Below are 26012 nucleotides of genomic sequence, written 5' to 3'. Positions count from 1 at the left end.
ATGGAAATTATCCACCAAAGCAACACCTACAGATTTATTTTTTTAATACAAGTTACATTTCTTTTATTTCAACTCTATATCCTTATGCAAAATGGGACAGAGATATATAAACTACATAACAAAGTCTACACTGTTCCGCTGAAGTTGCTTCAATAAGCAAGACACTGTGGCCCAGATCTGGAAGGAAAACACTTCTTCCAAACAGAAAGGCTATTTCAGACTAGTCTCACTGTTTGAGATATCAAAATGCTAAAAATGCTGCTGTGACACCACTTGAGCTCTCAAAACAAGTCAGATATGATTTCTTAGACACTACATAAAGTACATTCAACTGAGAGCTTGCATTCATGAGGATTGAATGCAAATAATTGAAAATTAATCCAAATCACAACACTTAATTCATCTGCTAAAAGCTAACCACAGTAAGTCAGTGCACTCATTCACTTAACAGCTTTAAATGAGGTTAACTTGAATCAAGAGATCAGACATGTTTTATTACGTGAGTCTCAGTTTCCCCCCAAAACACTAAGTTTAAAAGCTGCTCAAAGTACATCCCTGTTGCACACAGAAGCATCACCTGGTAAAGCCCTTAACAACAACACACAAGAGGAGCACAGAAGTCTTTAGATCATTTCTTGTGAGTTCATCACCCTCGAAATGGGAAAACTCAAGGAACTGGCTTTCTCCTTGCTTTAGCAAATGTTTTGTTGAACTATTAATACTTTTCAAAGAAATTGGTTGATACCCTTGACAGCAAAGCAGCTTCCCAGGCAGCTGCAAGGAGCTGGTGCTGTGCAGGAAGCATCTCCAATTCTACTGGGCAGGCAGGTGAGGTCTCATCCACCTGAAGTGGAAACACCAGTCCCATCGCTAGTTCAGCTCGAAGCTTTGTTCCCCAGGTAGGCACCATCCTCTCTGCTTCTCCAGAAACATCAAATAATTCAAGCTCTGAAAGCCAGTTGCTAGAAATAGCTGTTGATCAGGGTTATGGGAAAGATTCCCAGAGCTGGCACTGATGAAACTCAGGGAGAACTCAACTCTACTCTCTCTGCCATGCGTTACACTGCACTCACTTTTCAAACCAAAAGCAATAGATTAAGAAGTGAAGTGGTCTTTGGAAAAGAGGCAAATGTAACCCTGCAGTATTTTTTCTTGAATAACAACTTTGATTACACCATTGTTAGACTACAAAGTTGTGAATATTCCAAGTGTTAACTAAATACACCCTTCCACACTCGCAGTCGGTTTCAGTATTTTCACTGACACAGAGATTTGACATGGTTCAAGTGTAAAAAAAAAAAAAGTTACAAAATAAATCTTAACTCTTCCCCCCCCCATTTTTTTCCTAGTAGCATTTATCCCCAGCCATATCACTTCCTTGTGGAAACAAATATTAAGACAATTACACCAGGAAAAACATCTTTCATCCTGGAATCAGCAAAGTGAAGGAAGTGACACAAAAACTCTTTTCATATTCCTAACACCAATTAATCAGGAAGGAGAAAGAATTCTATTTTCCCTCCTGGAATCCAAGCAAAAGCATATGGAAGATTTCTTTCATATAGTAACACAACCAGAAAAGTTAAGTATTTTTCAATATTCTGACCCACACTAGAATTTTCCCAGGAATCTCAGAAGTGTGGTCTCTTATCTTTCATGAGGCCAACATGCAGCACTGTTGCTATTTTCCTCTTCTACTCTGACTCTAATTTTAGTCACAAATAAATCATCCCTTAACCTTACAAGATGGTGGCAACCACAAGGAACACTGTCCAACTGTGATATGAACTGTGCAAACCACCTTCCCTTTGCAAGCTCTCCTGCAGTTTTCAAAAAACTTTGGTCTTTTCTGCAAATATAGGAACCCTTACCCAAGATTACAAAGAAGGAGACTATAAACTTCAAGTGTTTTAAAAAATGAAACAGTTGAAGCCAGTGCTAAAACATTTTTCCTCAAAAGTAGCTTCTATACCTTTAAAGTTATGGAACAAAATTCTCATGTTCACTGTTCAATTAAGAGAACAAAAACTTCCAAAGAGTACCCTATCTGCAAGCCAAATTAAAAATAAATAAATAAATAAATAAATAAAATCAAGTCAGTCCATGTAAAAACTTTATGTAGATATCTAGAAAGTGGCATAGCAGCTTTCTGCAGGTACAAAGACATATGACTGACCTGCTTTGTTATTAGTGGAAAATGCTATCTAGTGATTATGAAAAAGCTTGAAAGAAGAACTATCAGAAAAGCACATGAGAATTACACAGTATTGTAGAAAAAGGTTTGAGAAAGGACGGTTATGAACACATTTTCAGCATGAAAATTTTAAGATAAATTAACAGTACATCCTGCCTGAAGTGCCAGCTAAGAAAAATGTCTTCTCAGATCATAGGTGACCGTCCAAAAAACACTTGGAGACAGACACCATGAACTGTGGAAAAAGTTTAAAATCCGGCAGCAGACATTTAAATGTACTGCAGAGATATTTAAATGTACTGCAGTGCAACTTGTTTCACTACAACAGCCTGGTCAGCCAGTGCAAAGCAAGGGAGAATTAAGCTTCCTTCAAAACAGCAAAGCAGCTACCAAAGCCAATAAGTACACCAATATCCAGAGCCACACACACTGAAAGCAGGGATTCAAAGCAGCCCAAAAGCTGCATCAGGCCCTGGCACACTGAAAGAAGAGTAAAAAGCCACCTGCACAACTTCATGCAGATTTACTTGTAAGGGCAATTATGACGTGAGAGAGAGCAGGAATAGGAACATGGGTCTTATCAAAGATCTGGTGGTTTTCAATAAAAGGGTTGTATTCAGGCACAGTAGAAATGTAAGAAATTCTGTAGGGATCACATGAACATCAAGTTCAGAACAAAGAATTCAGTAAAATGAGATATGTTTACCAGTGCTGTCACACTCAGCCCCTATAATGTAGTACTTTATGGGAACCAACGGCTCAGAAAGCAGTCATTCCTGCCTACACCTGACAGAAAACAGAAGATTCATTAACAGAGAGCGTTGTAACCTCTGGAGGATCTCTCTGTCATATAAATATATAAAGCCTTTTGTATCTCCCTCTACTCCAGGACAAATACTAAAACCACAGTAACTACTACTAGGTAAGCAAGCAACCAAATACACACCAACTGCAGAAATACACACAGTACTGCAGAAATACTGGAAAAACCCTGCTTCCATTTGTCAAAACAAAAAGAACTTTGGAATAGCTGCTGCAGTCTCCAGCAAGTAACATTTCCTCTGAATTTCTTTCCCTCAGTTTCTGTTCAGGACTGGCACCAGCTGACAGACAGCAACATCTATGGAGACAACTCCTTAACAGCATCACTGCCTGATAGGAATGGGTGGTGGGATCACAAACCAGGCAGGCAAACACACCACTGGGACCCCTCCAGTGCCTCCCAGCAGCGTTCTGGAAGCCATCTATCCAGCTTCCAGAAGACAGAACTTCTTGTCCCACTGATTCCTCTCTGCACAAGGAAAGCTTTGAACTGCCAGTTTTATAATAGAAGCAAAGTCAGCCCTCACAAGAGGCGTCTTAATCTGATAAAGGTCTGCAGCAGACACATTAGGCTTCATTAACAGAGGTAGCAATTGTTGCCATTTACATAATTCACACCCCAAGAGCTAATCACAAATAAGGATGACTGGATTACTCAGCAGGACGTGGACTACAGGGAGGAGAAGGGGTAGAAAAGGAGGAATTCCAAAGAAAAAGAAAAAGCTTATATTCCAACAAAACCCTGCCAGATGTCTTTACCCTGGAATCCAGATAGTGGGTATAACGAGAGAATCGACATGATTCACAACAACTTAGAGGTGTCTTAACCAAAAGAAATTTTGAATTCTGTTACTTCCTAGTGCACACCACCACAGTTATAAACGCTACAGTTGCTATGTTTACTTTACATAAAAAGTCTGAAGCCTTTAACTTAGGGCTATATTGTAGATTTCAGCTTTCACTGATTGGTTTTGGAAGGTAAGAAAGCTAGTTTTCATTACAATTTAATTTTTTCACTACTTTTTATGATAATTTAACGACTATTACACACAAAAAGGACAGAAGAAAGTTTACTCTGCAAACTAATTGCAAGTCAGGCAGTGCTGGACACAAGGCATAGAACCCACGGAATTCAGGGTTGTTTATCAAAATATCCTTGTGGCTTTAAGAGCAAGAAAGCACAAGGGATGAATGAAATTAAGACAGAAAGAAGTCCAAAAAATAACTGTTCATATTAGGATTGATTCTCATTCCTAAATAGCACATAAACAGAAGCCCAAGCGCTGCCATCTGTTTATATCCAATCCTTTTTAAAAGCTGGGGGGTGGTGATTGGTTGGGTTTTTTTAAATTGAGTTCACCTACTCGCACATCTGCCAGGTTCACTGAATGCAGCAGAGCCTTTGTTCTGTCTCACCAAACATAAGAAGATGGGAATTGATATATTCTCCCCACATACATGACAGAGAAATCTTCCCAGAACAGCATCTCAAAAATCCCCAATAATCTCGAGGTGACTTTCACATATTAAAAAAAAAAACATGTTTTGTAAAAGGCAGGTCATCAACCCCAACCCTAACATTTTGAGGAAAAAAACAGCAGTCATTTGTCAAAGGAGTGTTTTGTTTCCAAACATAAAGTGACATTCCCGTTACACAGTTTCTTCATTTGAAAGGTTAGCATAAATGGCACACAGACACTTTAAATCACCACAGGACATGGAAACATCTCGATGATCTGACCCTTTCAGATACCATTCTGCTTCCTATTCCTACAAGATAGCCCATCCAGAAAACGCTAGCTGTGAGTCTTTAAACAAGAGCCAGAAATACTCATTAGCTTCCTAATTTGTCTCCCACAGGTATACAGCTCCTTTCATGGGATCTACTTACTCAACAAGGAAGACAGAACATACTCTACTCTACAACAGTTCCTTCGCAAAAGCAGATTTAAATGACATCAAATTTTGTTTCTTATAACTTCCATAATCTTGGTATTAGCATAAAGGGTACACTTTCACCACCACACCTTCATTCCCTTATATCTTCTTACCAAAAAACAAGACCACAAAAAGAAAAGTCTTACTATTATTATAATAAATCTATTTCAGCCAAACCTTTATTTACTCATATTTATATACTCATTCTGATATGCCATTTGCATATAAGGATTTTTTCCTAGAGCTCTGGAGGTCAGCCTCAGCTTGAGGCAGAACATGAGGCACTACTGATATTTCTAAAAGCCTTTCTTCATCTCACTTGTCAGATTTCAGTGGTTCTGCACCCAGTGTACTACGAGTCAACCCAGTCACTAAATTTGGGTGGCACAAGCAAGTTCTTTCTGTTCTAGTTGTTGTACACAAACAGAAGCTTCTCTGTCTTCCCCCAGAGACTGGAGCACATACTGATTAACGCTACCTGGACATCACACTGAAAGGCTTCCCAGGTGTGGCAGAAGTCTTGGACACTGTCCCAGCACGTAGTCTCTCCTGCAGCCTTAAGCACTGACTGAGTCTGTTACAGAAGGATTAGCACGTGGTGCAGATATGACCATTCTCAAACTGGTTCTTGCCTCTGGGTTTACCAGAAACTGGATCCACATCGTCCCTCCCTGCCCTACCTCCTTAACACCGGCATGTGGGAAGGCTGGGTAGGTGCATCAGCATTTGTTTTGTGCAGTGACTGGGACATATAATTATAAGTCTCTAAATTTAAAGCAGATGTGAGGAAAAAAAATTATCATGTGCCCTTCCTCTTTTGAAACAAGGTCCAAAACACAAAAAGCAACAGGAGTCAGAACTCGCACCTATCACTTCCTAGTGATAAACTGATTAAAATAATTCTCACTCTTCTAATTACCTAGAAGATTGAAAACCTGTGGATGTTAATTTTCTGTCACTGTATGGCTAGTTTATAGCCTGAATTTTAGAGTATAAAGTCAGTAAAGTAACAAACAGGTGTTTGTACCCATGGCTGTTTCTCTCTTCCCTACAGGTGGCACAGAACCAACAACCCACCTTCTAACAGCTGAAACAAAATGCAAAAAGCAATAAAGATATTGCAGAAGCCCAGAAGGTACCTAGAAGCACTAGTGAACCCATGCAGACAGCCAGCCTCAAGTCACCATGGGTAACATCACTGTGCAAGGCAAAGCATCCTCCAGCCACAGAAATTCCATCATAATCTCGCCCTGACAACAAAGTCACGTGAACAATATTGATATAAATCACATGCTAGAAAACACCACTTTTGCTAAGTCAGCACTGGATTTTCTAGGATCTCCTGCCCTACCAATGCCACAGAGTTAAACTCCTGGCTTAAACAGGCAGCCATGGATAGAATCCTCCTCACCCAGGGTGCTCTTGTGGCAGAGTAGCCAGCAAAGGTCAAGAAGATACATTGCTGTTTTAGTTCCAGCAATTATTAAAAAAGCCACATGCATGGCTCCATATTTACATCTCTGATCAAACCATCCTCAGCTAAAACAAGCCAGACCCTCTAAACATAACATAGTTTACCAGTGGCTTAGACAGGTAAGTGTTGTAACAAACCTCTCACACAAAAGAGAGGATTTGGGGGGGGGGAACAGGCTTGAAAATAGGGAGGGGTGAGGGGAGGAGGGGTAACAATGGGAGAGTATCCTGCTTCACAAAATAAGCAATAACAGTGAGGAACTCACACACTGGTTACAATAGTATGGTGAAATATTTCTATTCATTCAGCAGCAGAGATAAGTGCTTCCAGGAACTGAGAAAGTGGCAGACTGAAAGGAGGGGGAAAAAAATAAAAACGCCAAATCACAAAACCCCCTAAAAAAGCCAACCAGGTTTCCTTCATCACCAAGATTTGCAATTCAGCAAAAAGGTATAGACTACGTACCATACAAAACCTGGTTTTTCTGTTAGTCAGGCCATTAGTCACATATTACAGATGAAAAGTTATGTGAACAAAATCTCAAAAAAGCCTGTGACAGGATCAAAAAGAATGTCAAATGTTATGAAAAACACAATGCTGTAGTCTAGCCCAGATAGCAGGCTTTGTTCAGTTTGGGCTTCTGCTAACATCTTTACAGTGATTTAATTACAACTAAAATTGGTTTCCCAAGAAGTGGTGGAAAAAGTTCAAATTATGTCAAATATTATGATAAACTCACATTTCACTCAGCAGATACCCAACTTTTTCAAGCTGCAGCCCCTCTTGCAGCTTGATGGATTCAGACAATTCCAAAATTCTGGCTGACATAGTAAAGTCATAGACTTGATTGTTCCACAAACTGCTGTTCTGTCATAAAAGTTCTGAACTGCGCTTCCAAAACTGAACTACATTCCATACAGCAGTTAACTAAATAACTACTGATTTAATCCAAAAATTACTGAAAAAAAATTCAACTCTTGTACTACCAGCTCTAGTCCCAGCAGCATGGGCAAGGAGGTGATTTCTCTCTTCCCATCCTATTCGAAATGGCTGTGAGGGTGCTGACTCATAAGTGACCCTGAATGGGGGCACACATCTGAGCTGCTGCAGTTTTCAACACAAACTCCAGTAGCATGTCAGGCTGTGGCTCAGGAGGAGATGTGTGCTCAGCCACCTACGGCTACAGACGCCCTAATCTCAGGGAGGAAAGGAGGGCAGGCAGCTGGCGGAGGTTACTGCTGGAGACACCTTAGCCCAGCTGGCCATTGTTTGAGAATTACAGCCCTACAGCCAAACCAGGCAACTTTTTTGCGGTTACAGCCTGTTGGATTTGAGGTAACGCGTTATCCAGCTACAACCACCCTGCGTGCATTAGCGTGGCCCCCCAGAACGAGCTCGGACGAAATGATAAACATGCATTGTTCTTCAGAACAATCCTATTTCTACCCATTTGCTTTCATTCCCTTGGCTCCCGTACCGCTTCCACCACCCCCATCCACCACCCCCCGCCTCGGTGGGGCTTTCGTTACATCTTTTCTTCGCATCTCCCAGTCTCTCCCATTTCCAGTGGGGCTTCGCTTTGAACCATTTCACACCAGGTCGGCACGAACCACTACATGAACTTCCAGGGCGCACACGCAACATTCCAGGTAAAATAAATTACAGACTTCCTAACTGAGATTCGGAGCTCACGCCACCGACGAGGCAGATGTGGAAGGGCAGCAATTCCTAACACGGGCTCCAGGATGGCAGCAGACCCAGAAACAAAGCACCGTGTCAGCTGACGCTCACCCCGTAGTAGATGCGATAAAATACACGAAACGTGACCATTCAGCGCTCGCAAGGAAAACACACACACAAAAACCCCAACACCGCCGCAAGGTCTGGGCAGAAAGGCACCGCTCCCCATCACCTCGGACTGAGGTGACTGAGACAACAAAAGCGAGCGCTTCCCAAGGACAGACCGAGCGAGGAGGGACGGAAAAGCACGGCCGGGGAGGGCGAGCGGGCAGCGCAGGAATGACCGACCGTGCGAGACAGCGCCGGACCCCGCCCGGCCGCGGGCAGTGCCCGGCAGGACGCGGGGTGATGTGGCCGCGCTGCCCGGGGCCGTGCCGGGGCCGCCCCGCCCCGCCGCGGGCGGTGACAGCGTGCGGGGCCCGGCGGGGCGAGGCCGCGACCCCCCCGGCCGCCCCCTCCCTCGGCGCGGCACAGCCCGCGCACCCCCGCCGGGACCCGGACCCACCTGCGCTCCAGCGCCGCAGCCCCCGCCGGACCCTGCCCGGCCAACGCCGCCGCCGCCACAGCCCCTGCCCAGCGCGGCGGCTGCTCCCGCAGCTACCGGCGCCCGCAGGCCCCGCCCCGCCCCGGCGCGCTCCCCCCAGCGGCCGCCGAGCAGCGTTAACCCTCCCCTCCCCGCCCAGTCCCGGCGCGGCGCGGCCCCTCACCGGCTGCGGCGGCCGCGGGCAGCGCAGGGGCCGGGCAGGAACAGGAACAGGGACAGGGACAGGGACAGGACAGGGACAGGGACAGGGACAGGGACAGCAGCCGGGGCTGGGGCGGCTCCGCCGGGCCCCGCTCGGCGCTCCCGCTCCCGCCCGCGCGCCAGGCGCGAGACACGCGCAGGCCCCGCCCACCCGCGCGCGCGCCCGCACGGCCGGGCTCCCCCTTCGCCCCGCCCCGCCCCAGGCCCCGCCCCCGGCGCTGCCGCAGCCCTGGCGAGGTTTGTCCGCTCTGCCGGCCCGTAGCGGCGGCGGCGCCGGGCGGGAAGCGCGAGCGGGGCGGAGGAGCGATTCCCGGCTCAGGTACGGCGGGAATGGGAATGGGATCGGGAATGGGATCGGGATCGGGATCGGGCACGGAACACAGCCCGGACACGGGCCCGACGGGCGCGCACGTCTTAAGGAAGCCGCCGGCGGACGGAGCGACTGACCCGCTGCGGGATCGTCACAGTCCCAGTTTATTCCATTATTTCGTTATTATTACAGTATACGTACTAGGATAATAATTAACGAATGATAAGGAGCCAGAACCTGCATTAAAGTCCTTATCCGCTGTTCGCGGGCGAGGCTGAAGCGAGAGGTTGTGGCAAATCGGACGGATCCGTGAGATTGCCCAAGGAATGGCGCAGTTATTGATTGGCGTGCTAATTATCACTGTTTCAATTAGTGTCTTGTTGCGGGAAATACCTTTATATTATAATTGCACTTATCATATTGTACTGTATTATATATATCACAATATCATTACCATATCACACTATATAATCTATATTTTAATTATATGTTTTGTATATTATGTATTATTATATTTTGTACCATACGTTACCATTACAATATACATTATATTATTTATATATATATAATATATATTATCATAATATAATTCAGACCTCTCACAGGTCTCGTTACCCACTGAGGTGTCGATAACCTGAACTCCCTTTTCAGCTGCAGGAGCACAGAATCCATTTTAAATTACTTTCTGGTAAAGGTAAGGACGGAAGAGCTTTACTCTCCGTTCATTAATTTTACATAAGTGCATGCTGTCAAGTCTAAAGTGTCCCCAAAAAAGGGATGCTTTATATTGCTGTCTAAGAAAGCAGAGGGATGAAAACAGATACAGGGTTGCCCGTGCCTGGAGTGTTTCTGCCGATTTCAAGCGTAAATGATTTTCCATTTAACAATAAACAAGTGTCAACCTGGAGCAAAGCAGGAAAACAGAGAGCTTTAAAGCTTTGAGGTTTTTTGTCCTAACTTAATTAGTGTGAGCTTAACACGGTCCTGCTGCCAGAAGTGTCATCTGTACCCGTAATCACAGAGGGGTTTGTGATGCACAGTTTGACAGATCTCCCACAGCTCCTGGGGAGTTCACGTTTCAGTTTCCAGCCTGGATTAATTTCTTGTCTGGTAATTGCATTTGGGAAATCTGCAGCCTTTCCAGTTACAATTGGACAGGCTGCTTTTCCCTTGAAGCCCCAGACCATTACTCTCAGTTCAAAAGCCTGCTGTCTTTCCCTTGCAAGGACTAAAGTGACTCGTGCATAAGTGATGTGGTTATAAATCAATCTGACAGGCTTTCAGAAAGAAGTACCCACATAAATAATTTACAGTATTTGATTCGTATTTCTGCCAGGTCTGGTCTCCAGAACGGGCTCTTTTCTTTTACTCCTTCTGTGTGTATGTATGTGAAACTCGTTTTTGGAGAGCAGATTGTTCACTTTTGATTTTGCAGCTGTGAGGTGTTGCTGTTTCACACCTGGAAAAAAGCTTGTCTGACAGACAAGTTCCTCTTCTCCTTCAGTTCTACCCTGTAGAGCAACAAAACAGGGCAGGTCTTATTACAACCCCAGCTCACTGTTTGTTGCTGCAGGAAATTCTTTTATATATAATATCATCAAAAGATTATTGGTGCAGGAGTACCACTTAATACCCTGAATGAGTGTGTTTTTTTAGTGCAGAATTGTGAGTTAACACAAAGAAATTAAGTAGTGCAAGAAGTAGGATTTATATTCCTGGAAAGCAAATGTATTTCAAATTTAGAATTGCTTGGAACTACCTGTTTCACAAGGTGCTAGGGATGCATTTTTAACGAGTGAAACTCTGTGGACCCTCTGTAAGGCACAAATGACAGCAGGCACTGAATTTTAAAACAGCAAACAAAATTGTGTGGGAAAGGAGCAATTGACACACAACACGGCTACGAAGGAAAACGTTTGGAGGCACAACCAGCAACATTTGAAAAATATGGAGGTGAAAACACAGCAGCACGTGGGATAAACCAACCAATTTGGACTGGAACTGGGTTTGTAACTGCTGGGGAAGCAGGGCCCTAAACAACCTCCAGTAGATGATTGATGAATTTGTGACAGCTGTATAAAGGTTGTTATGAGCAGGAAACAGCACAATGAAAAAGGAGGTGGGTTTCTCATCCCACATTCCAAAAATGCAGGAATTGACCAGGTAGGTTGTTTCAGATGTTGGATGTGTTCAAAAGCTCTTAAATAGGAACACTCCCCCACAAAGGCACTGTGTTGTTCTGCTAAGCTTCTGTAAAGGTAAGGAAGGAAGAGCTTTACCCTGTGTTCATTAAAATGTTAATTAATAAAAAGTGGAACCGGAATTAGTGTTTTCTGTTTAGTGCAGGGAGGGGATCATCATCCTAGAAATGCCAAACGTAAACCTAGCAGTGCCTGATAAATCTACAAGTTTAAATTATGCTTTAGGGGCCACATAGATTCCACTGGAATAAATGAGGCTTGAAGGTGTCAGATGTGACACGTGCCCTAACAGGGTAGAACTTATCATAGTGCTGTTTGTATGCCTTGAAAGCAAATGTAATTAAATTACTGCAGGTAGCTCAAACTTCCTGATTATATCTTTTTTTATTCTCTTACTACAGAATGTAGCCTGAATCAATGAGATGTATCAATAAAGGTATTGGCAGCATCAGAGCCCACCTTTAGCCTACAGTGAACACCCAGTCTCATGACCTCCCCATGCATTTCATTGTTAAACCTGTAAAATGGTGAATATCTTTATCTCCTGATGAAGTTAACAGAACATCACCTCGCTTTTTTCTCAGGTCCTCCAGGTTGTTTGCCTAGAGATAACAGAAGTCAAAATTGAAGAGTTCTGTTGTATGCAGCTTTTCCACAGGCAATTTCATCATCCTTTTTCTACTCTCTCTAAACTTTGGTGTAGCACAGACATGTCTTGATTAGGAACATCTGCCCCATTATACTTAAAAGAGAGTTACCTCAGCTTAAGTGCCAGGTAAAGCAGCCTTTGCATAACAGGTAAATCAACTTATAAAACAGTTTGGAGTTCCCAGAGGAGAGAATACTCCACAGAAATATAAAACTTTTAAAGCTTTTTTGAGTGTCCTCGTGGAGTAATGTGCACCTTAGGTGAAATATGTGGCATTATCTTTAGTGCCTTCTAAATCACACGTCACTGTTTGCTCTGGGTGGGCTCGGTGGAATTGCACTGATTGCAAGAACGTTGAAGATTCTTACTCAGCAAACCAAAAAGCTTCACTGGGAAGGAAACTTACCCTATGGAGAGGATGAGGTTGCAAGAAAAGCCCTCTGAAAGTTCTCAGTCCATGTCAAAGTCCTTAGATTGTGTGATGCTGTGATTAATTTCTTGTAACAGCCGTGCTCTAGCTGAGCATTTCCCAAGCTGTGGTACTCGCACGATTCGTGGTATGCAAACTATTCTGAAGTGATGCAAAACTGCCTGCTTCCACCTTACACTTGAGAACTGGGAACTGGCTCTCCTAGCACAGGATTAAGGCACAGGGCATGGTTCAAAAGCCTACTTTGTCAAGACAGAGGGGAACTGATGGGAAAAGAGGTGATTTGGGACCAAATAAATTTTTTGGGGGGTAGTGGACAGTGGGGTAGAAAGGTGTGTGAGGATGTGTTACTTTAGAAAATTACAAGTTTTGTCCACACAATCATGGAAGGTGAAGGTGTTGCCACCACAGCCCACAGTGGTAGTTGTACCTGAACAGATTAAATCCAGGATTATCTACTCAAGAAGATTGGTTTATTTCCCACACAGGAATTTGTGTACACACCCAGATTTTTCTCAGCAGCTGCTCCATTCACTACCAGCATACAAATAAATACCTACTTCTGGAGTGCTGCTGAAAATTAGTATTTCATTATCTAGTTTTCCAAAACAGAGATTTTATTTTTTCTCATTGTGTACCTAATTTTAAATTGTGTTCAAATTTTAAAAGACAAGATCAAAGTATGGAAGTAATAAAAGCTGTTAAGTTTCTTTACCTGATCTAGTCTATCCAGATAACATTTTGGAGCACAGTGCAACACCTCTAGTCTTGTGTGGGTTTTTTTCTCAGTGATAAGAAAACTTCCTGAGAACATTACCAGCTGAACTGAAAGGAATTCCCTGTAAATAATAAATAATGGTCAGAATCAATCCATACACAGCAAGTCTATTTGAACTGTAGGTTTAGTATTTAAGATGGTTTGAAAACAGGGCTTTTTTAACACTGGTTAATGAGTCAGGCAGCCTCCTTGCACAGTCCTGGCCCTGGAGGGTGGAGGATGTTCAAGGCTCTTTGGCACTCAAGTCAAAAGCTTTTTATCTACTTCAGTATTAATGTTTCATGTAAGTTAAAATGTTGTGGGGAGAGGGTGGGGTGGGTGAGGAAACAACATTCCACTGAGGAATGGAAGTGCCTTGCCTTCCCTAGCTCCTGGCTCTGATACTGAGACAGACTTATAGCTCCATTTGCAGAATTAACCTCTCTCTCTTCCAAACTCCTACTCTAATAACTTTGGTATTGGAGCTCTGTCACTTTGAAATGCTCTGACAGTGGCTTTCAGACCCAGGGCCCTGCTCTGCTGCGCTTCACTTACAGCAGAACCCACCACATTGCTCTGACAGTGTTTGCTTTAAACAAGGCTCACAGCTGAAGCTGTGCCTGCAGGTGAAGCCTGGAACCAAGTTGGATTCATACATAATTTGAAGACAAACCACTGACATGTTTTTAAACTGTTTATTGCAAAGAAGTGTGCTGCTAGTATTCCCTAGCAGCATCTGCTCTGCTGGATTAAAACCATGTGATGTGAAGCTGTTTCCAGTGGGATTCTGTACTTCTCATTCAGAATCAATTCCCATATCTTATTCAGAATCTTGTTAAGGGTGTAACTCTTTAATGAATTTAGACTGATGATGGCGCACACAATATAAAAATTTAAAGGACTTCAACTGAAATCAGTGTCAAGCAGTTTTGCATCAAAACACCACCCACCTGCTTTGTATAAATTGGTCACAGGGCTATGTAGCAAATGACATTTTGGTCACTGTTTCTTCCCAAGGGCTTATAATGATTAAGATCTGATTTAGACTGCTTGGGGCATGAGGGGGGCAGCAGTATTGTCCAAACTTTGATTCCTTTTGCCTCTCACCACACACACTGTATTTATCTCTCTACTTGTCTCCCTCCCCATGCAATGAACTCTTTGCTGAGGAGGGGAAATAACCTGCTTAAATCACAAGTGTTTCTCCTGGTAATGTTGCTTTCTATTAGTTCTTTTTCCAAAACCAAATGCATTTACCACAAATTGCCGCTCCCTTCTGACTAAAACACCTTCAAGTGGATGAACACTGGAGAATTATACAAGTTTTGGACTGAAGGTGAATAACTCTAGCCAACCAAAACTAAGGAGAGTTTTAGCTACACGTGGCATAATTGCCAGTGCTCATACTTGCCCAGGAAACAACTAGTATCCTTTTTCTGAAAATTGTTGGATTTCTTGTTCAGAGGCTGGAAAAAAAAAACCCTTGTTTTAAAAAGTGCTGAGCCTGGAATACATTAGCAAAGCATAATACCAGCCAGGTTCTGACTGACTGTCAAATCGTGGTGTCTGCTGGGGGGTTTAGACTTATTCAAACTGTTTTGGTATCTCCAGCTATCTTCTGTGTGTATTAATTTGTCCTATATTTGTATTGCTTTCAAAAGGCTGAGTGCTGTGCTACCAGTTGTGCAAATTGCATTTGTGCAAATACAATAAAAGGTTGTTTCTGTGGGTTGTTTAGGAGAGCTGCTGCCTTCCCTTGGCACCCTTGGGGTACACGCTCTCCCAGGGACCTCTGCTCCAGCAGGGTGGAGTGCAGTGCTGGGAAGTGTTGGATACTGGCTTGGAAAAGGGTGCCATCTACTGAATTATTGGCACCACTTCTTACAGGTTCTGTGTGCTTTTCAGCTCTGCACAGTTTACGTGGTACCATCATAAAACAAGGCAGTCTGATTGATTGCAGTCAAAGCAATAATCTAAAATAAAGGTTTTAAAATGTTACCTCTGCTTTTTTTTTCAGAGCCTAAGTATTAATAGATATTGAAAGTCATCCAAGAAGTGCTGAAGAATCTGAGAGGGAATTATATTTGCTCTTACCTTTAGGTATGCCTGAAAGCCAGAGGAAAGATGGCAACAGCTCAAGCAGCAGCAACAGTGCCAGCACTGACAGTTCAGGTGCTTCCTTTGGACAGGTCAGTTCCCTTTGCCCAGGAGGGAGGTAGAAGTTTTGTGCTCACACTTCTGGAAATCTGCCCTGCACGTTCATTCATTTTAAACTTGGACCCAGTGAGGTTGGATTCATGCTACACCTAATTCTGTATTACATTTTTCATCCGTGAGATGGTCTTGGCATGCCTCAAGTTGTAATATATTGCTGGGGATTCTTCTCTGAAGGTTTTTCAATCTCAAAAGTGGGTCTTGTTTTATTCTCTCTTAGTCCCAGATGGCCTGGATCATACTCGCACACATTCTCAGTAGTGATTCAGAAAAGCCAACTACTTTCAGCTACTAAAGAATTATTTTAAGAAATTGTAAAGTAATTCAGAAAAAAAAAATATCTGGACTAAACAGAGCTTTTGGTGGTGAATTCTCTTCTCCATGATAGGCATTTATATGCAGTTCCTGAACATGGCACAGGCATCCTCCCTTTTTCTTTATGCTTTTTGGTTACAGGCTTGTGTTCTGGAGTCAGAAAAAGGCAAAGTTATTCCTTTAAGTTTAAATAGAACCAAATACAAATTATGTGTGAGTAGAACCAAATAGAAATACAATGTGCTTGGCAGGGGTTGGAATTTATATGACACACACACTGTAAGGTTCTGTGATCTTCTGAATTGTTAGAGCAGCCAGTACATTCATACACAGTACCTGTGATTTAGGTGGTAAACCCTCTGTTCTGTCCCACATCAGAGCAGAGCAACACAAGCTTTTTAGTGCTCAGATCCACTACATTTTTCAAATTACATTTCTACAAAGACAAGCCTAAAGTTACAACACTTTAGGCTTCTGGTGATGTTCATGTTCTCTAAAGATACAAGTGATGTTAGAGTTATCCAAAGGGATTTTCCCATGAGGGAAAATTGCTGAACACTCCTTCAGAAATTCTGATTTTAACTGCTTTCCTGAGCTTATGTCCTCCCTGCCCTGATGGCATATGGTCCTAGAGTAAGGTTGATCTTTGCTTTTGTTGGAATTTTTAAATACACTTTTCCTGTTGGTCACAGAGATATTATGTTTTGGCTTTGAGAGGTAAAATAGAAGCTTATATGTGTGTTTGTGGCAAGCCTGACTAAGATTATTAATGAAAAATAGTTGCTACAGCTCAATAATTGTATACATTGAGAGTAAGAGGGGAAAAAAACCCCAAACAATCTAATGCACGTACATGCCATGAGGTGTTCCCTTGTCTGTTAGAAACTGATTCTAAAAATGGATCATACACCTCTTGGAAGGACTGGGATAAAGAAGTGGTATTAGGAGAAGAGAGGGAGCTAAAATAGGGAGAGTAAGATTTGTCTTACCTTGTTTTTATCAACAGTACCACTACACAGCCAGTGAATACCAAGCCATCCAGCACGCTCTTCGTCAGAGACTGGGTCCGGATTATATCAGCAGTCGGCAGGCTGGAGGAGGACAAAAGGTAGGAACGGGCATGCACAGATGTTTCTACTCCATTTTTTCCCCCTAAGGTTTAAAAAGTTAAAAAAAAAACCAAAAAAAAAACCAAGACTTAATTTTTCAGTGCTTCACCCTTTACAAGGGAATGTTTATCTACTTGTGCAACACTGAGATGTTTTCCTTACTATTTTCCCAGAACTGGACTATCTGAAGCATTGTATAACATTGGCTGTGTTCTACCATCTTTAGTGTCCTCTAGCTGTGCCTTCCATTGATTTGTTGTTATATTAACCTCCATCACAGTTGCTGGAAGAGAGTGAACCTACAGCAGCACCATCATCCTTTCATTCACATTACCTGAACCTCAAACTCAGGCAGCTTCCCTCAGTGTGAGGTGGCACGTGCAATCCTCTTTTAAAACACGGTGTGTAGAGAAACGTGCCCAGCTCCCTGGCTTTATATGCATATTTATGTATTGCTGCTTTTCTCTTCAGGTCTGTTACATTGAGGGTCACAAGGTCATCAGTCTGGCCAACGAGATGTTTGGCTTCAACGGCTGGGCCCATTCAGTCACTCAGCAGAACGTTGGTGAGTGCCTCTTGAGGGCAAAGAAATCTTTCCTTCCTCTTGTTTCCCTGTGAAGGGAAAGGCTCTCAGATAAGGGCCAGGGTATTTACCATAGAACTTGATCATTCCAAACAACCCGGAGAGAGGCATGTGCAATGTCTAGGTGCCTTAACAATTAGTAAAAATGAGAGAAATTGAATAATAATGGAGCTTCTGTGTTCTTTTTACATGCCATAGTCATTACTCTAAGGGTGTTTATGACTGAGGTATTCTAATCGAGGCTCTGATCTCTGTGGGAACACTCAGTCAAGAGTAATTACAATTAAACTATTTAACACCCAGCAGCCCTGAGCCAGCTTTCATACTCACCTGTAATTTTTATACTCTAACCAGATCATAGTCTCAGTTAATATTCCCCTAATCTTTAGGGACCCATCTTTTTCTGCAGACTCCTCTGCTAGCTAATACCTAGTACTGAGATTTTTATAACAGAAAGCTTTAGAAAAAAGTTTCAACTCTAATTTTGTGTTCAGGTGATGTTAAAGCTTCAGCCTCTCCTTGTTTGCAGATCTGCTGTGCTTGTGCTAAAGGCTGGCTGTTGAAATAGGTCAAAGTAGCTCTTCTGAAAGTACCTTCTTCCTTCTCCCCACCTTCAGAAATCTTTTCTTAACTCAGCCTGGTAGATTCTAGAAATAGAATAACTTACCTCATTGCTTTCCATCTATTCTGCAACACTTTTTTTTCCCTCTTTTTAGTCAAGAAAGGACTGACATGCCTCAAACTCCTACCTTTTTCAAATAATGCCATAACCATTCATTCCTTAAAAATCCAGAGCGAGAAGATTCTGTTACATTTTAAAATCCTGGGTAGAAAAAGGGGGCTTGCACCTTCAGCAGGATTACAAAACAATTAAACAAATAGACCAGATGAGTACAGAAGGAGTACTTCTTGGACCCCAGAACAAAGTTACTTGAACTCCAAATTTTATTCCAGACACGTGTCACGTTTCTATTAGACTTGCAAGACTTGCTAACTAAAGTGCTCTCTGTGTATTATTTAGCATTGCTTTTGGTGTGAAGAAAGGCACTTTAGAGATTATGATTGAGAGTTGTATTGCAACCTGTTCAGCTCTTCAGGCATTCTGTCCTGGATAAAACATTTGTGCAAATTTTTACAAACTGGAAACTTCTGGTATGTAATAGGAAAGAAATTACTTGTATAGACTGCAGTTTCTTTTCCATTGTTTTTTATAGAAATTAACCCTTAAAATCTCTCCAGCTGAAAAAAATTGTTATTCTTTAAGCGTTTAGGATAGATATATGAATGATAAGTAACATTTGCAACTCTTTCTTCTTTCATATGTCAGCATTCTCAAGCTACAGTTAATATTTTGTAAGTCATGCTCCATTTTACAGAAGATGGTACAATATCTCAGGAACATTCCAGCAAGTATGGTACAGGTTTATGAACGTCCTTAATGGACAAAAAACTGAATGTGGAGCAGAAGCCTTTTGTATTATTTAGGATGTTGCTTTTCCCTCTCCTAGACTTTGTTGACCTCAACAACGGCAGGTTCTATGTGGGTGTCTGTGCCTTTGTCAAAGTTCAGCTTAAGGTAAGTGGATTTTTTTGTTTGCTCTGTCTGTAGCTGAGTAGTTGTCAGAAGCTGGGAATGAAAGGTCTTGCACAGGTCAGACTGTGGTCCTGGAGTACTGCACTGCAGCAGGAAACTTAGTGCTGTCCAAAACATGGGCACTGCTATAGAACAACCAGCTAAGAGCAAGTAATCAGGCTTAGGAAAGCGCAGCACCCAACAACAAGTGCTGTATGTGTAGAATTTCCCTTATGCTTACTTAATATTTTACTGCAGGATGGGTCATACCATGAAGATGTGGGATATGGAGTCAGCGAAGGCCTGAAGTCCAAGGCCTTATCCTTAGAAAAGGCAAGGAAGGAGGCAGTAACAGATGGACTGAAGAGGGCACTCAAGTAAGTAGCAGATCAGTACTGGTACATTTTCAGAAGTTACGTGAGAGTGAAGTGTTATTTTTCAGTCACAGTGAGCTCTCTTGTTTCTCAGGTGCTTTGGGAATGCTCTTGGGAACTGCATCCTAGACAAGGACTACCTACGAGCTGTGAATAAGCTTCCACGTCAGGTGCAGTACACGGGCTGTTAGAGCAGGGACTGCACAACATCCACTGCTCCTGGTCCTTCATGCTGTAAAGATTGTAAACAGTGATATCAGTGCATGTCATTCCTGAATGTTACCAGCCTGGAGAGCAACAGCCTTTGTAACAAACAGCCCACACAAACCAGCAGGCAGAGTTTTACCACATCTACTCCAAATTTTGACTCCTTGCAGCAGGCAAGTTTGCTGTGGAGAAGAAAGTACCTGACTCAAAAATCTCGTGTGACATTTATGGCCATGTTGTCTACATCTCTCTGTTTAATGCCAGTAACCCATGCATTAACCAAACTGGCTCCTTCCCAAAAGAACACTGCAGACTATTAGATGCCTCTGTGATAGAAAGGGTGAACTAAACTGTTTAGACTGGACCCACGACAACTTCCAGCTGCTGCCAGTCATTTCAGGGTTTTACCACAGAACAGCAGAACAGGTAACACTGTTCTGTGTTGGTACACAAGGAGTGTACAAATGGCCCTGCAAATGTCCTCTGCCTCACTTCAAATTGTGCTGATAGCTGAGTTTTGCAGCTGAATTATGAGAGCAGGATATGCTGGCCTTGGCTGTTGGAGGATGAGGAATAATATTAGGAAGATCTGCAGTCTTATTTACTTGTGTTAAATACTTGATGTGATACAGCTGACAAACTGGCTCTTCAATGTGTGAAGAATTAGCACGTAAAACTGATGTGTGCTTGAACACGAACTATGGTTCTTACCCTTCACAAACAATAAGAAACCACATTACATCTTGCTTTGCTTTTTGGACTCCTTAACTCCTTATGTTTCAGTTTGCAAGGAAAAGGAGTTGCAGGTACTACTTTACCCCCTGTGAAACATCAGGTCAGTGAACCTTCTGAGGTAACCAGCACCATGGAGAAATGCCTCTTCTGGAGATCTTTGGTCCAGAGGGACATACAATAAAATGTGATGTCCATCTTCACCAGTGACAACTATTTTGTAACCTTCTTTGTGTGCTGTGCTGTGACATAACAGTCCTCACAGTATCCAAGTTGTCCTGGCTGTTCCTGAAGTGGCAGTTCAGTAACCCACATGGATCTTGCCAGCTCCAGCTGGGGTCAGGAGGTTTCTAGGCAGTGACCTACCTTGTGGACTGAGGAAAAATGAAGCCTTTTACAACTGCTAATCCATGGAGTTTCATACTAAAGTTTCCTTCAGTCACACTAGGATTTGCCACACTCCAGTAGATGCCCAGAGCTATAAGGTGGTTCTGTCTAGCTAAAGACTGTAGGAGCAGACCCAAAGTCACACCTCACCAAGTGAAGACGGCCCAAATCTCTGCTTTGCCGTCACCAGGGTCATTGTCTGTTAGAGGCATTGCCACAAATTTGTAAAATCAGAGCCAAAACATCCCATCTTTAATAAACAGGAATGGTGTGGCTTCCTCAGAGGCCTCGTGGCTGCAGAACTGAGTCAAGGTTTGCTGTGCCCTTTAACACAAGTGTGAAAACAGAACTGGTAGAACCGACAGACTCAGCAGCAGCCTCGTGGGACTCCACCAGAAGCTGTAAAATTGATCACCTGTTCTTGTTTGCAGGGCACAGTGTGGGGAGACAGGGGCTATCTGCCCTGAAGCACCAAGGGATTAAACTAACACAAAGGCCCCTGAATTCGGTGATTAACAAACTGAATTACCGTGTACTGAAAAAGCATTTCAGTTTTCTAACTTACTGTTCGACTTGGAGCAAACAAAATAGATTTTTAACAGCTTGTATGGAAACAACCTGTGCTCATTTCTTTAATTTGATAATGGCAATTTCTGAACATTTCCCTTTTTTTCCCCCCTCCTTTATTAGGTACCCCCTGAGTTAAATTTGGTCAAAGCTAAAATACAGGACTACGAGCCTGAAATAGAGAAAGCGAGATACACCAGCTATTTGGAAAGGCAGAACGCAGCAGGGAGACAGCACTGCGGGGTGGCATCTCACTGTGAGCCTGGTCACACAGAGGCTGCTGTGGTGACAGTACATGAGAAACAGCCAAATAGTCCCAGGTGAGACTGCCATTACACAGTTATTTCATAATCTGTATTAGAAGTTACCGTTCCTCTTAGAACACACGGACAGCCCAATCCCAAAGATGCCATAAACCACTAGTTCAGTGGATTTTCTTTACTGTTATTTCTTAATGAATGTTTTCTTCAGAAGATGTAATGGCTGAAATCCTGTTTGACTTTGTGCTTGCTCGGGGGAAGGGACAGGAACACAGACTCCTTGGCCACGGAGTGTGATGCCACTTACCAGCGGAAACTGCGACAGAAGCAGCTACAGCAACAGTTCCGGGAACAGATGGAGAGAAACCATCAGGTTCCAGCAGGTACTCCCAACAGCAAACAGGGTAAGACATGGCACTAAAAACTGGCAGTTCCCAGGACAGCTGCTGGCAGCCACACCTTACCCTCAGTACAGGAGCCTGACCAGCTTCAGGTGCTTTTGTACTGAGACATCAACACACCTTTGAGGCCAAAGGAAGGAGAATTATCATCCTTTCCCACTATGTTCTTGAAACGGCAGGAGCCAGTATCATTAAAACTGCAACTTTCCAGCCAGCCTAGAACTGTTGTCAGCACCATGAACCTGCTGCACCAGAGCTGAGGCTGCAGGCAAAGATTAGCCACTGATATGTTGCCTTTTACTCATGGGGAATTCTGGAACCTGGAGGTGGGGGAAGCAGGCTAAAAAGAACCATGTTAAAAAGTAGCACGCTTGCTCTTGTCAGACATCATCAGATACAGAATCTTACTGTTTTACACCTTGCTACAAAGTCATAACCAGCTCTAGGAAAAAACAGCATACCTGGTACAGCTGCTGGTTATCATTTCAGACTCGTGCTCTGTTAAGAAGGAGCAAAGGGTTCTTCTGTATTTCTGATATTAATCTCTTCTTGTGTTACCTCCTTCCAGCCACATCTGATCCTCCCATAAAACACAGCACTCCAGCAGCAGTACAACAGGAGCTAGCAATAGAAGAGGAGTTCTTTGCAGGTCAGCCAAAAAGTGCTAAGTATTAAATCATTAATATTTAAATCAGCTCTTCAAAATACAGTGAGAGGTAAAAGTTCCAAGGAACTGGAATAACAGAAGTGTAAGTATGAATCTGATCTTCACCATACAAACTTTGCTTGAGTGGCAGGGAGATGATGTCCATCACTATGAGGGGTTTCCCACTTAGGCTCCTGAGTAGAGTTGTTCTATCTCTTTGGTAAACCCTTTTCTTAAGGTGATACTGCACAGAAACAGATCTTTGTGGGTGGGGTGGGTGTGTTTTCCTATTACAGCTGTGGCTGTTTGTGTCAGACCATTGCCTAAGTCCAGAGCCCAAGGGGCAGGACCATTTCCCTGTTGTGCACTGACATAAAAGATGCTTTACAGATTAAATTTTATAGCAGCCACCGCTTGTAGGAAAAGAGTGTGCTGATCTTGGAGTTACTGTCGCTCCTGTAGTACAACACTGTCGTCACAGATCACCTTCTCCTTCATTCCAGATGACCCTGAACTCTGGGACATTTCCTTGGAGAGCACTGAGCTTAAGGTAACAGGTGCCCAAATGGCAGACCCGTCATCAGCCGGACACCAGACACCTAAAACAGCCCCCGGACATCACCCGACGAGGACCCGCAACAGGACACCCCACAGAGCCAACCACCACAAAGCCTCTGCCAGACCTGCACAGCTGCAGACACCTGCTACAGCCACGAGCAACAGCAGCGCCAACCAGCACAGCCCAGGTAGGTGCTGCCAAAAAGTGGCTGAGTTCTTGTCCTAACAACAGCTCTCGGCTTTGAAAGCAGCGCTGTTAGGTTAGTGGAGCAGGAGAAACATTCCTCTTTCCTTGGACCTGGCTGCAGGTGCTGTGACAGTGGGCTCGGAGAACTGTCTGGTTTTTTCCATCCTACTGCCCTATCAGGGAAGAACAGGACAAAGAATTGAGGAGTGCTTTTAGAAGCAGAAAAAAAAAAGCATTAACAAACTTCCATCTCTCACTCTCTCCCTGTTTGGCAGGGTGCAGCCCCCTCGGGAGAAGTCAGAGCTTGAAGAAAAGGAGACTGGAACCTCCGTAAGGCACCCGTACCCCCATCACAGGACTGCAGCTGGCTTTTCAAATTGTGTCAAATGGAGTTTGCTGTGTATTGTGGTGAAACAACAGAGAAGAGTTTCGTACAGCCAGCAAGAACTTCATGTACTTTTAAGTTATTACGCATTTCAGAGGCCTTTTTCTATAAACAAGCAATCATTTGTGCCTCTGCAGCACTGGTGGACGATACGTGTAATTTGCCTGAAACAGGAACAGAATGAATTGTTAAAAATGAGGTGCAATTTATAGCTTCTCTCTCTCTCCCTCAGTGCTACATTTCAGCACAGAGGAAAGAGATTTTTAATGAAATGGGGAGCAGGTGGGTCATGGTCAGAGGACAGAACATCCGACCTGTGGCTGCCCATCGGCGAGGCCGAGGGTGTGACGCTGTGGCAGCATCCGAGGTGCAGCCCAGCCTTTTCCCTGTGGCTGCACAAACAGAGCCCATCACTCTTCCTCAGCCTGTTCCTCAGCCATCCCAGGCAGCAGCAGCAGCAGCTCCACGTCCAGCCCTGCCTGTGGCACAGGGCAGGAGCACACCAGGACTGCTGCCCACACTGTGTGGCATCGCAGACAGTGTTTGCTCGGATCCTTTGGGAAATGAATGGAAGCTGCACTTCTGTTTTTAAATAAGCTTTCGGCCCTTCTCAGTACAGAAATAAACATGAAATTTGCAAAACAAACCACGCTGGGAGCTGTTTGTGTCTCTGTGCCCTTCCAGCCTTTACAACTCGCTCCCTGTGCGACAGTCTCAAAGGAGTTAACACGTTCCGACTGGAAGCTAAGGAGGAACCACCACATCTGCACAGCCTCACGTCTGCTTTAGGATGGGCAAACAGAAAACCTCACAGGGTTTAAAGGTTAGAGCAGAGCCAACAGCTGTTCCTTCTAGTAAGAAGGTCAAAGGAAGAATTTTTAAGCACTATTGGAATAATACTCCTGTATCCATTTGGAGCAGCTCCATGCTGAAAAGGGAGGAGTTCTGCTGGGCTGAAATACTTGTTCTCTTCCTCTGTAGTGAAGTGGTTCAGCTGCAGCTCCACCACCACATCAGGGTTCAGGCACCTGTGCTTTGCCATCACTGCTCTGTCTAAATGTAAACACCTTTGAAATACTCAACATTTATTCCTGTTCCTCCTACACTACCTTCACCACTTAATCAGTCCTTTTCCCTTAAAAGATCCTCTACTATCCACTTACCTCCTCAACAGGACAAGGAACAGCACAGAAAGACAGGACAAGGTGTAATGAATGGTAATAGATTATATCTAAAAACAGTTTCACATTTCACCGTACTCATTTCTTGCCAATTCAGTTCTGCCTTCGGAACAGCTCAGGGAAGAAACACATTCCATGTGTTTGAGTCACGCACTCGCTGCTGAAACCATATACCTGCTAGGAAGGAAGGGAATGTGCAGACATTCAGAGTTACTGGATTCAAAGCTGCTCCACGCTGTCACAATGAAAAACATTCAAAAGTCTCATATAAACGTAACTGCCTCAGCTTTCTTGGCTCTGGAAACAGTGCCAGTGTAGCTGTGCCTCCCCTAAGAGAGATCATCACAAGGAGCCTCTCGGGATTGGTCCCTTTGAAAAGGGCAGGAAAACTTATACTTGGAGCTTTTTTCCCCTTTGAGGCCTTGTGCAGCATGACTCATAACAGAAGCTGCTCTTAAAATGGAAAGAAATGCAGCAGCAATTCGTGTTTAGAAATACCAAATTCCTGCAAGTCTACAGTTGAGAATGACCCTGTGAAGTAGTTCCACAAATCTGAGGACTGAATTCCTGTTATAAAGCTCAGTGACCTCCTTCTCCCCAGCCCCACAGGTGCACATCCCTGCTCCCGTCCACCCCAGAGCGAAGGGCAGGGGAGCCAGCAGAGGGAAAGCCCCCGGGAAAGGCACTCCCCCCAGCCTTGCAGCACCCCTGCTCTTGCTTCACTGCCAAAACCAAGCACAGGACCTCACCTCCACCTGTGCTTGCAACAGGGAGTGCCACCAAGTCCTTGTCTGTCACAGCTGAGTGTGTTTGGCAAGTCTGACACTCCCACAGCTGATCCATTATCCTGCACAGCTTCTCCCTCCCACTCCCTCAGGCCACTCCTCTCCTAAAGATTCATTCCACAAATGATTCCTTGTAGTACCTTGTTTTGGAGTATCCTATTAAAGGCCAAAGGCTCCTGATAGCCTACATTCAATAGCCTACAAAGGTGACAAACTGGAGCACAGGGCGCAGCGAGAAGAGAAGCGCAGCGCCTGGGTTTAGTGCAAAACACACGACTAACTACGGCC

At 43.7% G+C, this 26012-nt stretch overlaps 2 protein-coding genes across 20 annotated transcripts in view; one reads left to right on the top strand and one right to left on the bottom strand.

Annotated features, from left to right (window-relative positions):
• Positions 1 to 9014, bottom strand: part of ERC1 (ELKS/RAB6-interacting/CAST family member 1) — a 290009-nt gene extending 280995 nt beyond the window's left edge. For 13 of the 14 annotated variants that reach the window (XM_050325542.1, XM_050325550.1, XM_050325546.1 and 10 more), the window contains exon 1: positions 8876 to 9014. The gene's annotated coding sequence lies outside the window, so the exon portion shown is untranslated. Of the gene's footprint in view, positions 1 to 8673; positions 8778 to 8875 lie in introns of those variants that run through there. The other variant, XM_050325543.1, reaches the window with a different exon arrangement.
• Positions 9015 to 9123: 109 nt separating this feature from the next.
• Positions 9124 to 25964, top strand: RAD52 (RAD52 homolog, DNA repair protein). 6 transcript variants are annotated; one of them, XM_050325501.1, is made up of 13 exons: positions 9177 to 9232; positions 9875 to 9917; positions 15278 to 15449; positions 16796 to 16897; positions 17370 to 17463; positions 18990 to 19057; positions 19313 to 19431; positions 19523 to 19598; positions 21445 to 21641; positions 21843 to 21985; positions 22551 to 22631; positions 23132 to 23374; positions 23649 to 25964. In XM_050325501.1, the coding sequence occupies exons 3-13, from the start codon at positions 15363 to 15365 to the stop codon at positions 23705 to 23707; spliced, it is 1269 nt and encodes a 422-aa protein (XP_050181458.1). In that variant the 5' UTR covers positions 9177 to 9232; positions 9875 to 9917; positions 15278 to 15362; the 3' UTR covers positions 23708 to 25964. The 6 variants fall into 6 exon arrangements, with proteins under 6 accessions (XP_050181459.1, XP_050181462.1, XP_050181457.1 ...); XM_050325503.1 differs by having other exon boundaries at positions 9202 to 9232; positions 9829 to 9917; positions 15361 to 15449; XM_050325502.1 differs by lacking the exon at positions 9875 to 9917 and having other exon boundaries at positions 9124 to 9232.
• The last annotated feature ends 48 nt before the right edge of the window (positions 25965 to 26012 follow it).

Source organism: Myiozetetes cayanensis, unplaced genomic scaffold (genome assembly GCF_022539395.1).
Source record: "Myiozetetes cayanensis isolate MyiCay16 unplaced genomic scaffold, myiCay2020 scf3, whole genome shotgun sequence".
Classification (NCBI taxonomy): Eukaryota; Metazoa; Chordata; class Aves; order Passeriformes; family Tyrannidae; genus Myiozetetes; species Myiozetetes cayanensis.
Note: the sequence above shows the minus strand (reverse complement) of the source record. Positions and strands in the feature narration are given on the sequence as shown.